The 13,780-nt window shown below is 30.3% G+C and overlaps 2 protein-coding genes across 2 annotated transcripts; both read right to left on the bottom strand.

Moving 5' to 3' along the window:
* Positions 1-376: 376 nt before the first annotated feature.
* On the bottom strand, positions 377-2,110 carry LOC11417103 (DELLA protein RGL1). Its single transcript, XM_003594709.1, has one exon. It carries the CDS (start codon positions 2,108-2,110, stop codon positions 377-379), a length of 1,734 nt encoding a protein of 577 aa, XP_003594757.1.
* A 1,541-nt stretch (positions 2,111-3,651) lies between these two features.
* On the bottom strand, positions 3,652-7,447 carry LOC11417104 (NADH dehydrogenase [ubiquinone] 1 alpha subcomplex subunit 2). Its single transcript, XM_003594710.4, has 4 exons — positions 7,145-7,447; positions 4,941-5,032; positions 4,707-4,813; positions 3,652-3,953 (listed from the first exon to the last, which is right to left on the bottom strand). The coding sequence occupies exons 2-4, from the start codon at positions 5,024-5,026 to the stop codon at positions 3,853-3,855; spliced, it is 294 nt and encodes a 97-aa protein (XP_003594758.1). The 5' UTR covers positions 5,027-5,032; positions 7,145-7,447; the 3' UTR covers positions 3,652-3,852.
* Between the last annotated feature and the right edge of the window lie 6,333 nt (positions 7,448-13,780).

Consider the following 13,780-nt stretch of genomic DNA (forward strand, 5'->3'; position numbering starts at 1 on the left):
TTAATTCAAGAGCAATCATATTAGTGAGACAGGCAACACATTTTATCCAAAAACCTTAAAAAAAATGAGTTTATGTACCTCTCACTTATATATCGTTTAACCTTCCTTTTTTTTCCTCCAAACAATACGAGACTTAATTTGGCTCACACCACAACACACAACACACACATATATATATATATATAAACACATGCAAGTATTACTTATAAGGAAAAATTGGAAATAATAATGATATGAACTAATTACGGATAAAGAAAAAATATTATTAACTAAAGTGACACTAATCCACATTTGACAAATCGTTTTCAAGAGATTTGCACCTTGTCCTTTAAAGTTATAGAACATGAAACAAAATTTCTCTTGCATTTACCAACGATCAAATGAATTTCCAAACAGAAACAGAGTTAATTGGTGTTCCTTTCCATCCAACAAGAAGACAATGACCATTCATATCAAATGTGCAAGAATTTCCACAAGGAAATCTTTTAGCCACCAATTCAGCTTGATACAAAGACTTCATACTCAATTTTGTTTCCACCATTCCAAATCTAGCGAAAAATGCTCTCCACACATCAATCTTTACATCTGTACTCTTTCTTTCAACTCCTTCAGCCAAAATATTCCTAATACCATAACTGAAGTACAGTGATTCTATAATCATTCTGTTCTTCTCATCACCTTTCATACAATCTTCCAAACAATCAAAAAGCGCACTAAAGTAAAAAAGTGCTTCAATGAAACGGTTCACAAAAGATTTAGAATTGTGATTAGCTTCAGTCTCGGCTACGACCATTACTATAGGATTTATAGTTCTAACAACTTTCATGACTGTTTCAAGTTGGTCTGATTGTTGAATATTGCTTCTTAGAGCAAATTGAGAGTAAACCGCAACGGTTTCTTCAGAATCTTTCTTGAAAAGATCTTCTCTTAGATGTGACAAGTTAGATACAATAATTGTATCGAACAAAAAAGGTATGTTCAAACTTTGTGCAAAATCCTCCAATTTTTTGCCGGTGTCTTCAACTATAAGCTTTGAAGTGTATGTGTTTCCGGTGGCAATAGCTGTTATCTTTAGAAGTTCAAGTGGACATTCTGTTCTCGATTGAAGCGCTTGCATTAGGATTGTCCAATGTAACCCTTTACGAATTTCAAGATCAATAACATGAATCTTCTTTGCATCTTTAAGGTTTTCTATTAAAGCTTGTACACATGTGAACATTGAAACTTTAACAAATGGAAGCTCTTCGAAAAATGCAATAAGGGTTGGATTTAGATCCTTGCTAACCTCTTCAGGATCAAATAAAGTTTCTATCTTTTGCGTATTGTTAGATGAAACTCTACCTGTTTCTTTGTCGATTCTTTGGAAAAGTGCTTCGGCAAAATAATGAACCACACGCTTAACAGGATTACCTGTCTTCGAAGATAAAGAGCTGATATGTGGTAAAAAATTTCTAGCGCGTTGAAATTGTTGATATCCAACTTTTTCAGCGCAAGCCAAAAGTGATTCAGCAAGTGAAACATCTTCTTTCTCTTCATCGGAGAGACCGGAGAAAGAAAAACCAAAAGGGTGATTAAGAATCAAACCTGATATAGATTCTGAGGAAGATGATGATTGTATGAACCTTGTTCCAGCTATCTTCATGATATCTCCAGTTGACAACTTACTCTCATTTTGATTATCTGTGACTAAATCAAAATCATTAACAGGATGAAGGATTTTTCCTTCATCAGGTGATAACCTCTTGAATCCTTTGCCGTAATTCTTCAATATCTCCACTGGTGTTAAAGGTGATGGTTGGTAATATTGATTGTCCTTTTTTCTGTCACAAAATGGAAGAATTCTTGTAGGACATTGTTGTTCATCAAAGTGAACCATGTCAATGTTGAAGTTATCAAAAGCTTCATAATCTAGATATGGTTGGTGGTGATACTTTTGTTGATTAGTGGAAAGAAGAAGCTCTTCTTCTTGTGATGGATCATCTTCAAAGAAACCAAAATTAGAGCAAAGAGACTCAATTCCATTACAGTCTCCTAGATCTTCTGCTACAGAAAATTTAACATTTTTCGTTGTATCAAAACTGAACTCACCAAATTCCCACAAGTTTTCCATCATAGATTCAAACAAATTTTTCTTTAGTATTATGAGTTTCAACTAGTATTTTCTTTATGCACTTCATTTTCTATTTAACAAGATTAACAAGATTATGATTATTGTTATAAGTCATTATCATACTTTGCTTTATTTTAATATTAATGAACCTTTGTTGATTAAGAATTAAGGTATAGTTTGTGCTTAGTTTAATGTGAAATTAACTAGCTGTAACCGTAAATCCGTCCAGTAGAGTTAACATTGATGTTGTCATCATATCATGATAATGGGTCGATATGATAAAGGTGGCTGGGATACAAAAGGTCATTAAAATTGATAATAAACAAAAAACTACTCATATAAGAAAAAAATAACAAGGTATATTCAGACAAATATTCTTTTTTTTTTTTTTTTGAAATTGTCAAGAGGGCACATAATCCAGCAAAGATGGCGTTAGTGATGACAGGAAAATAAGATGTTGAATTCTAAAATTTTGAACTTATTTTTTGGTAACAAAAGGGAAATAAAAATAGAAAGAAAACAAATCGAAGAAGATACCCTAACTAGAGTCGAACAAATTCAACGCCTATGACATTAGCTAAGAGAGAATAGATGACATGTCTGGGAAGACTTCATGGAAGACAAGAAAGTTACTGTTGCACAGTACACCCTCAAGTAAAGTGTGTTGCAAAATAACACCCAATCTCTTGATAGCCCATAACAAATTTCTAAAATTTGAACTTGATTTTGTTTTAGGAAAAAGTTATCAAGTGTTTCTCATTTTATATTTGTCATCTCCCAAATTAATGCAAAATACCCCTATCCCTTAAAAACCGAAAAATTCAACTCATGGTCAAATCCTTCCCCACATTCCTTTTATAATTGTACTCAGACTTAAAGGGTATCTGCAAAAAGAATCCACTGAAATTTTTATATTTAATATTTGAGAAATTATACTTCCACATACTCTTTTTGGACAATAAAAGGCAAAAATCATCAAATTACGAACCACATCCAGTTGCAAAGGACCATAATAGACAGGTGTAGTTGATATCCTCAACGGCTCGAACGAGCTTCTACACCATGGACCTTGGTCTTACGACTGTTGTGAAAAGGAATCATTTCAATGTCCCAGTAGCTACAAAAGGGTTTGCTAGTTTCTACTTTGGGACACACCATTAGAGCTAGGTCTCATTACACTTCTTCAATTACTACAACGTTTTTCATAAGCTTGGATGATTTTATACTGGTTGCATTTTTCTGTTCTTTTGTAGTTTAATTATGTACATGTTCAATTGACTATTTTTTTCACCTTCAGCCGATTATAGTTCAAGCTGATTATGCTGCTAGCCTGCTACCACCTATTACTTATCAGCTTGAAAGGGTAACAAAGATTATAGTGTCATTTGATCATCTTTTAATCAATCGATACAATATTATCTTCAGAGTATCATATGTTCGCTATCTTTTCTATGCATATGACATTTTTCCCTTTGATCCATGGATTTGTTACAAGTTTACCTAATCTCATTTCCAAGACAAGCAAAGGTTGCATGGGTCAGTTGAAATAACATTGAGTGCTTATGCCCTGCTTGCTTAATCAGATAAAATAGATTTAATCCGCGATAAATGTACTCAAAATGCATCAAGTCTTTCAACATAGACTCAACAGATTCACTCTTAAAAAATGACCAAGAAACACATTGTAATAAGAATTGCAACATAACATTTATTCCATTTCAGAACGTGAATAAGCAGTAATATCAAGCTTTGGATTGTCCTGCTTTTACCAGATCTTCGAGTGCCTTCAAAATCTGTGGCTCTGTCATGCCTTCCAGTTTGATGCCTTTCTCAACACCCAAATCTAGTATTAATATTAAATTATACGATGTTAGGATATATCACAAATAGATAAACAAAATCATGCAAATGAAAAGGATGAGCTACAAGATATGATCAGAAATGTGAACCATCTTTGAAGAGTAAGTATACCAAAATTTACAGTATGTGACTTAATTTTCTTTATGCATTCAAGGCCATCCACAATACACAAAATAATCTTAAGTAAAAATTACAACCAAATTGACATTATACACAACTTCTAATTGGGTCAAGTTTTTTTAACCAACAGTTCTTCCAACTCCAATTTACCCATTCATTAGTACTTGAAGGATATCAAACTCCTTGCAATTCATACAAACAAATGTTTGTAGATAAAAGTCAAAATTGATATAATATCTAAAATTAGTTTTGGACAGACTACTCATACTATAATATTCTCATCTCTGAAGGCGTTGCCTAGTGAGTAGGGTTGGGACACCAAAAGAACACTAAACATGAGATCCAGATACTAACAAATTTATCTCCCTCTAACAAATTAACCACCAAAAGAACGCTATGAGTTATTGGCCTTTTAACATTGAAATGAATTTAAGGGAACAATGCTGATTACCATATTTCAGTGTTCTTGTAAAAAAAACATATTTTCAGTATTAAAGCATTATGTTAACTTCCTACAAATCCCAGTTAAGGAACTAAGGAGAATATGGAATGTGAATGCAAATCACATGGTATGAAATGCAGAGTAAAAATGAAATAGGTTTAAGATGGGTGATACCATATCTTGCCCACAATTGGGGTTCAACTCCACTGCATTCACGGATCAATATGGGCAGTTTTGGGTTCAATGTCTTCAGTTCCTTATAATTCTTTTCAACAAAAGCCCTGAGATAAGACAAAATAGTAAGAGCTCATTAAAGATTCAAGTATGTATGAAATTTAATAAAAAGATTTTTAAAAATTAATGCTATGAAATTTTAGGTCCAAAGATAGGGAAAAATATATATATAACCTTGCAGATGAGCTTGCAGGTGATGACTGGCACATCAGAAGTCGAAGCTCTTTGATGTTCTTTGAAAGTTGTCCTCTCCATGCCATTGCTTTCTGAAGCACAAAGTTATAATATTTGTGAGACTTTACCTCATCTTATGGCAAGGAAAAAATGATATAAAGATCTAAAATTAACTATGCAAGCAAAACTACCACCGACATCTAGTGGCAGTAACAGTAAAGCTCAGTCTCACTACCACTAGATGCCGTTGGTAAAAATCAGTCTCAGTTCCCACGATTTACCCATCAGTTTCGCAGTTAAGGAATTGATCACTTCTATAGGTTCGGTGAGATTGAAAGTGAAAAGGGACTACAAGTGCAAAGATGATAAGAGTACTTTACTTAGGACATGCCCCTTTGAATATTGATCTTATTGACTTTTACAACTCAAAAAGTGTTTACTCTGGCGCTATAGCATAGCAGAACATGAACAAATTTCTATTGTGTGTGATATGCTATTTAGTACGAAGTGTTATGAAGTAGTGGCTATAACGGTGCTATAGCACGTAACGGAAATTGAATGTATTGCAATTTTCCACGATCCGCAATTGACAACACTGATTCAAACTCAAAAAAGATTTTGCTGTGTGAAAAAGATACACTCAAGAACAACCTTTTAGAAACCTAGTGGTTTTTGAATGGGATTTAAGAAAATAACAATAAATTGATACCTTCTCATTTGCATGGTGTCATAGTTGTAAGCTATAACTTCCTAAGATTGATTTTCTTTTTTACTTCTAGTTAATGGCTTATTGGTCCTTCATCTTTCTGGAAAAAATGTTGAAATTTTCATCGAAGACTTAGGGCCTGTTTGGATTGGCTTATTTTTGAGCTTATGCAAAACAGCTTATGGAAAAAAAAAAAGCTTTGATGTATTATTTCATAAGCTTGTCAAAGTTGTTTATGAAAAAACAACTTATGAAGAGAAAATTATTGTTAGTGAGAAAAAAGCTTATTTATTTGCATAAGCTATTATTCATAAGCTCAAAAACAATTCAATCCAAACAGGCCCTCATTGTGTGGAAATTTGGACCAATTCACCCTAATCCACCACCTTATCAATTTCAAAATAACCCCACAAATTGCAAAATGTTAATCGAACTTGTTCCTTTGTCTAGGGGCCGTTTGGATTAGGCTTAATTTGAAAAATAAGCAAAACAGTTTACAAAAATGCAATTTTCATTAATGAGAACATATAAATCTCTCTTAATATAAGAAGAGAAGATGTTGTGGAAATCCTATTAATGCCCCAGCCTGGTTAATTGACAAATCACCAAAGTAAGGGTAAAATCTGTCTTTAACTTACTTTATTCAACCAAATTACCACAATTAACTAAGATGATGTCATGTAACTACAAATAACTAATAGTTTAGTTCATTTGCTCTTCATAAAGTCATTCCCATTTGATGCCAACTAAATAAATCCGATTTTGGTTGACACGGAAAACGAAAAAAGTTTTCTTTTGTACAAAAAAGATATAATCTAATGTCAGATCTACAATCAATTGGAGGCAAATTTTCAATTTCAAATTTCAAATACTCTTATATTGTCATTCACTACTCTTTCATAATTTAATACTCTCTCATTCTCTCAACTGTCTCTCCTCTCTCATTCTCTCTTTGACAACAAGAAGAACACGGCAGGTATAAGAATTCATTTTCCTAATATCATTAATTATTTCATTTGTTGTTGACCTTCATATCATGTATATTTAACAAAAACAGTCCTAACACAATTTTAAAATTATATCAACAACAAAAAAGCAAATATACAAAATATATTCATTAGTTATACAAAAAAGCAAATAAGAGAAAGAAATGAATATTATTTGAGTCATATTACAAGAAAATCTAAGTGAAATTTTTGTTAAATCATAACAAGTAATAACAGAAAGTGAATATTGAAAGTGAAAAAAAAAAAAAAATCTTTTGATTTGCAAATAAAATTTTTATTCATCTGTAAAAAAAAAAAAAAAAAATCTGTTCTATCAAAGATTCATTGAAAAAACAGACTTTTTTATCGGTAGCATCGGAACTAAAAAAGATTCATCTACAAAAAAAAATTTACATCTCTAGAAATAAAACAAAATCACATCCAATTTCAAATTTGTATTGTTGTTGTTGCATGTAATGGAAACAAAATATGTAAAGATCTGGACAACATACAAGATTGGGATGAAAACACGTAAGCTCTTTCCCGGCGCGGTGGTTGCAAGCTCCGGCGTGGTGGTCACCGGCGAAGGTTGTCCGTTCCGGATATTTTTAAATGGGTTTTGTAGAGAAGATGGAGGGGACTCTTTTTATGGTGATGGATTTTCAAAAATGAAGATGGTGGAGCAATGTAACGACCGCCGGAGAAACTGAAGGAGGGAGGAGGAGGCGACGGCTAGGGTTTGTTTGAGAATGAGAGAGTTTTCCAGATTTCTTTGGTGAAGAGAGAGAAAATTAACTTTGAAATAAATATGGTGTGTGTGAAATAAAGTTAAATGACAAAAAAGAAAATAAAAAGAAAATTATAAAAAATACTCTAGGTTTGCACGAGATAGGGTAAAGGGATATCGACTTTTTTTATTGCAAAATTAGTGTAACATAATAAAAATAAAAATAAATAAATTCTTTAAAAAATATATAAAAAATAATAATAATAATTTCTTTATCAAATAATAAAAAAATAGTAGTAGTTTATTTAACCTCTAAAAATATAATTTAATAAATGTTATCTTACACACACACACATATATATATATATATATATATATATATATATATATCTAACGATGTGTTTTTTTACAAGATCTAAAGACGTGTTGTTACATTAATTAATGAATATTAAAAAAAAAAAATATATTCATAAAAACATAAGGTAAATATATTTCATTGTTACATAAAAATAACGGTAAAACATGGATCGTTTGATACATACAATATACCAAAGAGAGTAGTAGAAAAAGAGTGATGTGTATAGATTTGAAGTGATGCAGTAACAGACGATGTATAAATAGTTTAAGAGATCAGTTTTAAAAAAGATTGACAAAATATATCATACAAGGGTCAACTCATCACTTCAGAATTTTAAAATAATTGTTGTAAACGAGACACGTTGTCACTTCGCAAAAATTTTAAAAAATTATTATAAAGACATGCTGATATAAATTTTAAAATAAGTATTGAACATATTTTGGTAGTGGTCGGAGTTTGAACCTCGGACCTTGGATATATTATGCATTATCCAAACCAACTGAGTTAAGCTCACAAGGACATATGTAACGCCCTAGTTGTTATTAATTATTTTTAATTTATTTTAGAGTCTTTTGTATGATTTTAATATGAATTATGTTGATTGGTGTTGATTTTTGGTGTGCTATATTTTATTATATGATTTATTATGATAATTATTAAAATAATGTGAGAATTAATATTATTTTGAAAATTGGGGGAGTTAATTAGAATTTAATTGAATTTAGTGGGAATAAGGTGTAATTAAAGGGAGTTATAGGGAGTTAAGAAAATAGAAAGGAAGTTAAGTTAAGAGTTAGAAAGACAGAAAACTGTCTGTACGTACAATTGAAACTTTGGGAGGAAAACAAAGAAAACCAAGCCAAGGGGGGGAGAACAAGAGCAAGAGGGGATCGATTTTGCTGTAGCTTTGTTTGTGCAATTGAATTCAGGTAAGGGTGAGACTATCTCTCAATGATAATGGTTATATAATTCTGATTTTGGTTTAGCATAGTTCTAGTTGAAATTGTGAATTGGGGGTTAGGTTTTTGGAGTATGATTCTTGGATTGAAAAGTGTAGAAACCATGGCAATTGTGTTAAGAATCGATGTTCAGACTGTAGAATAATCATAGGTTAAGTTTCCTATCAAATTTGGGGTTTGGGTGGATGAAAAATTGGGTTTTTGGCTGGAAACTGGCATGTTCCCGTAGAGATGTCTGTCGCAACTCGCCACAGCGAGTAAACTTACTCGCCTCGCGAGCTGCACTTTGACATACATTCTCCATTATTCTGGATTTATTGAACCATACATGTTGTATAAGTTGGAGTCATATGGAGAATGTATGCATGGTCTAGTTGTATGTAGATATACACGAGTGGGTCCATTGCATATGCATAAACAGCGGAGATGACTCATGTCCTGGAGCACTAGTTGTTCACAGCGGTGAGGGCTTCGGTCCTGATGAATGCTTTAACCATTCAAAAGCGGTGAGGGCTTCGGTCATGTTTGGTACCACATGCATATATGCATTTATTGAGGAGTCTTAGTGGTGTCGTCATGTCATGCATGAGTCTTTATTGTTGATTGTGGTTGTTATATTGATGATGATGATGATGTTGTTTGATGGTTACATATTTATACATATATTATGATGGATTGATTTGATGGTGATGTAGTTGTTGCTTTGTAAATTATATAATTATAATTGCAAGATGATTTGATGTTATAGGGTGTTAGATTTAATTGATGAATTATATATCTATTATTGATGAAATTAAGATGATTAATGATGTTGTTAATGATGTGGTATATTTGCAAATGCATTATGTGGAATTATATATGATGTTTAAGTTGTGTTGATTATCATTTGATAATTTTTATATCTTGAGATGTCTATGTGCTACCTGTGATGCTGTTGAGTCTTAACTAAGATGTAAATGTTGGTTTAAGTTGTCTAAGTTGTAAGTTGTCGTTCCAAAGTATTGGAGTCTTAAATGGTTGATGTTGTCTAAGTTGTTGAAGTCGTAGTTGAAGCTGTTGTTGGTGACTGTTTATGTTCAGGTGTTTTGTGAGAGGTGGTGTACTCTTACGTTGTCGTTTATAAGAGGTGATGTACTCTTACGTTGTTATTCTTTAAGAGGTGGTGTATTCTTAGGTTGTCGTATTATAAGAGGTGGTGTACTCTCACGTAGTTGTGTTGTCAGGTTGACGTTGTCATTGATGAATCGTTGAAGTTGTTGATAAAGACAAAACATGAAATATTAATGATGAATATGTTGTTGCTTATGTTATTATAAGATGATGAATATGTTGTTGCTTATGTTATTATAAGATTATGATTATGTTGTTGTTTATATTATTATGAGATGATGATTTAATGAAGTACTATACGAAGAATTACTACTATAAATTGGTGAAGTTTAAGTTGTTAAATACGGTTGATGATTTATATATTATTATTATTGATTGTGAATCTCACCCCTTCTGCTTGAAAATGTTGCCCTTTGTATGAGTAACTTGCAGGTAATAAAGATTAGTAGGAGTGGTGACTCAAGTGTCTTAGGGCTCTGATACGTAACGGGATGGGAAATTGTTGCTATGTTTATCATTCCTTTATGTGTCAATTTTGGAGCATGTTGTTGAAGTTTTTATTGTCGTTGAATTAATTCCGCTGCAAAGTTTTAATTATTACGTTGTTGAAAATTGAAGAATAATTATTTAATTATTCCATTTGTGATTTTTAAGAAAAGAAATGTAACATTCCGTTTAAGGTGTTTTACTCTGGTTAATTTATGAAATTTTTATGTTGGGAAAACGAGGTGTTACAACATAAGTATTGAACATATGATTTGTCATCACTGATATATATTATAAAATAATTATTATACATGAGACAAGAGATACATTGATATATATTATTCTCCTTCCTTCAAAAAAACATTATTCTCTTTTTTTTTTTTTCAAACCATAACGTAAGTGAAAAACTAACTTAAAAAAATAATAGAATTATACACAGCATCTGTTATCATTGAGTACAAATTCAAAATAATTATAACACAAAGAGACAAGTTTTAGCCGATATGAATTTTAAGATAATTATTAACCACATTATATATATATATATATATATATATATATATATATATATATATATATTTATTATACATGTTGTTATTGTTAACTTAAAAAAAACTTTAATAATTATTATTATGGCGAAATTGTCACTGATACAAATCTACTAACATCTAAATCTTCTAACAATATCTAAAAAACGAAGTCCAGCAAAATAAATAAATTAGTCTACAGTTATAAGTGGAAATTAGTTATACATGACCATTATTTGTAATTAATTTTTTTAAAAAAAAATTAGAACATAATAAACAAGTTGTCGCTCATATAAATTTCAAAATAATTATTAACCATGTGACATGTCATCACTTATATATATATATTTAAGAAAATCACTTATATATATTATAAAATATTTTTTGAGGGATTATATTGTAAAATATTTATTGTACACGAAATAAGTTGTCATTGTTAACTTTAAGAGTTTGGTGCTATTTTAAATGCTTGTATAAATTTACTTGTCTTAAAATAAATATAAAAAAATTGTCAAAGAAATAAGATATATAGAAAATGGTTAAATATATTTTTGGTTGAATATATGTACGCATCTTTCATACGATCTGTCTTAAAAACTGAGACAAAATGTATGGACGGATTTTTTTAAAGACTGGAGAAGAAAAGTTTCAAAAAAATTAAAATAGGACAAAAAACATATTAAAAAAAACATGCTTAAGTTTGATAAGATCTGAATAAAAAATAAGATACAACGATCCTTTTCTTATTACATTTTAATTTATTTAGATTAGATATTATTCTCATTTATCTATCACACAATTTGTTTTGGAGGGTTGGGATCACAAGCACACTCGTTATTAAAACACACAGGAGGCTGTTGTGTTGGACAATCAAGTTCTTTGATAATTTGAGGCTTGTGACAATCTTTATCTATCTTACAATATAGTATCCATGCTTCAGATTCCATGTACATATCTACAAGAAAAAGAAAATACATAGTAGTATTAAACATAAGAAAATGTTTGTATGCAACATTTAAAGAAGATGAAGGAAAAATCTTTCAAAATGAAACTTAAAAACATAAAATGGTGTACAAAAAATTCAACAAGAACCTATTGCAATGACAAGAAAAAATAAGAATGCCAATTTGAAGAGAGAAATTCTTGTTGTGTCCATCGTGAAATGTAGAATCTTCTCACACTTCCAGTTCTTGCTTAAAAAATATTATGTTGAATATGTTCTTTATAACATGTATTTATATGCAAATGGTTGGGGATCATTTTTTACCATTCAACAACTTTTGTAGATGTATGTGATGCGATAAAGTGGGTCATCTCAATTATTCAAATTTTCATAAAAGTATTAATTTTTTCTTTCAACGGCAAAATTTTATTAATAATCTAAATTTTTGCACAAAACAAACAGAGATTGGTACAACGTTGTATATAGATGGAACATCTAAAAGAAAATTCATACACTTTAAACATAAAAAAAACACCATTGAAGTTAAATTAAAATGCATTAATTGTGTAAAAAAAGTGGAGAGTTTTTGTTTAAAAGAAAATAAATGTGGATGAAAATGGTCAAATATCTTTTAAAAAAAGAGAAATGATATTCGTACAACCACTTTCTCTCAACTTTTTGACAACTTTCTCTCTCATACTTACATTATCCTCTTATTCTCACTCTTCCTTTTTCTCTCTCCATTGTTTTTGACCAATGAAAAGAGAGAAAAAATAAGTTGTCACAAAAATTGTCTCATATGGTTGTTCAAATAACACTACTCTTAAAAAAAATGTTCAAATCCTTATCCATATTCTTTGAGAAAAATCTACTTTCTTGGTGTTTTTATAAGACCATAAAACAAAAATCATAGATGTTAATTTTTTTTTTCATCAGAGCATAGATATTAAAAAAATTGTTAAAATAATAAATTTTTTTTTTTTGGCTTTCACACCAGTTTTCGACCTATCAAAGGTAGACGACTAATTTAGCTCATGCGTAGAGGCATGCGCACTGGCCAAGCGTTGTTCTCATCTTAAATGTGTATGATTAGTGTTAAATTATTTGTTGTGTATAAATACATTTAATGTTCGATAAAAAAAAAATACATTTAATGTTGCTTTTTCATATTCTAAGACAAGAGGGGGATACTTTTGACTTCAATAGTAAATGAGTTAACTTACTTCAAATCATGACATTTACTCCAACATTGACAAAATACCAAAACAACATTTATTGTTTTGTTATTTTGTGGTGATAATTGTTGACTACAATAGAGAAGGAAATTAAAGTATACCAATCAATTAATATAAACCATTAATCAATATTGAAATTGAAATTGAAGGTCATGATTTTGAGTAAGTTAACACACTAACTTCGAGAGTAAATGTGTTAACTTACTCTAAATAGGGGTATATTTTGACTACGAGAGTAAGTGTGTTAACTTACTCACTCCAAATATCTTTACTCCAATATTGACAAAATAACAGAACATTTATTGTTTTGTGGTAATAAATGTTGACTACAATATAGAATAAAAAATAAATACTACCATATCAATTAATCTAAGTCATTAATCAATATTGAAATTAAAGGTCATGATTTGGAGTAAATTAACACACTTACTCTCAGAGTCAAAATATCCCCCTCAAAAGACAAAGAGGGATGATATTTTGACCACAAAAATAAGTGTGTTAACTTACTCCAAATCATGACATTTACTCAAATATTGACAAAATAACAAAACATTTATTGTTTTATTATTTCGTTATGATAAGTGTTGACTACAATAGAGAATGAAACTAAAGCATATCATATCAATTAATCTAAGTCATTAATCAATATTGAAATTAAATGTCATGATTTGGAGTAAGGTAACACAATTGTCTCATATGTTAATTTACTCCAAATCATAACCTTTACTCAAATACTGACAAAATTATAAACATTTATTGTTTTGTTTTTTTTGTGGTAATAAGTGTTGATTACATTTAATGTT

The sequence above is a fragment of the Medicago truncatula genome, chromosome 2, assembly GCF_003473485.1.
Source record: "Medicago truncatula cultivar Jemalong A17 chromosome 2, MtrunA17r5.0-ANR, whole genome shotgun sequence".
Classification (NCBI taxonomy): domain Eukaryota; kingdom Viridiplantae; phylum Streptophyta; class Magnoliopsida; order Fabales; family Fabaceae; genus Medicago; species Medicago truncatula.

Bases quoted from the DNA above. Each gene is read 5' to 3' on its own strand.
- LOC11417103 (XM_003594709.1), bottom strand. From the start codon at position 2,110: ATGGAAAACTTGTGGGAATTTGGTGAGTTCAGTTTTGATACAACGAAA.
- LOC11417104 (XM_003594710.4), bottom strand. From the start codon at position 5,026: ATGGCATGGAGAGGACAACTTTCAAAGAACATCAAAGAGCTTCGACTT. The intron at 4,814-4,940 runs GTTATATATATA...GTCTTATCTCAG, and splicing joins CCTGCAAGCTCATCTGCAAG to GGCTTTTGTTGAAAAGAATT. The intron at 3,954-4,706 runs GTATCACCCATC...TATTAATACTAG, and splicing joins CCAATTGTGGGCAAGATATG to ATTTGGGTGTTGAGAAAGGC.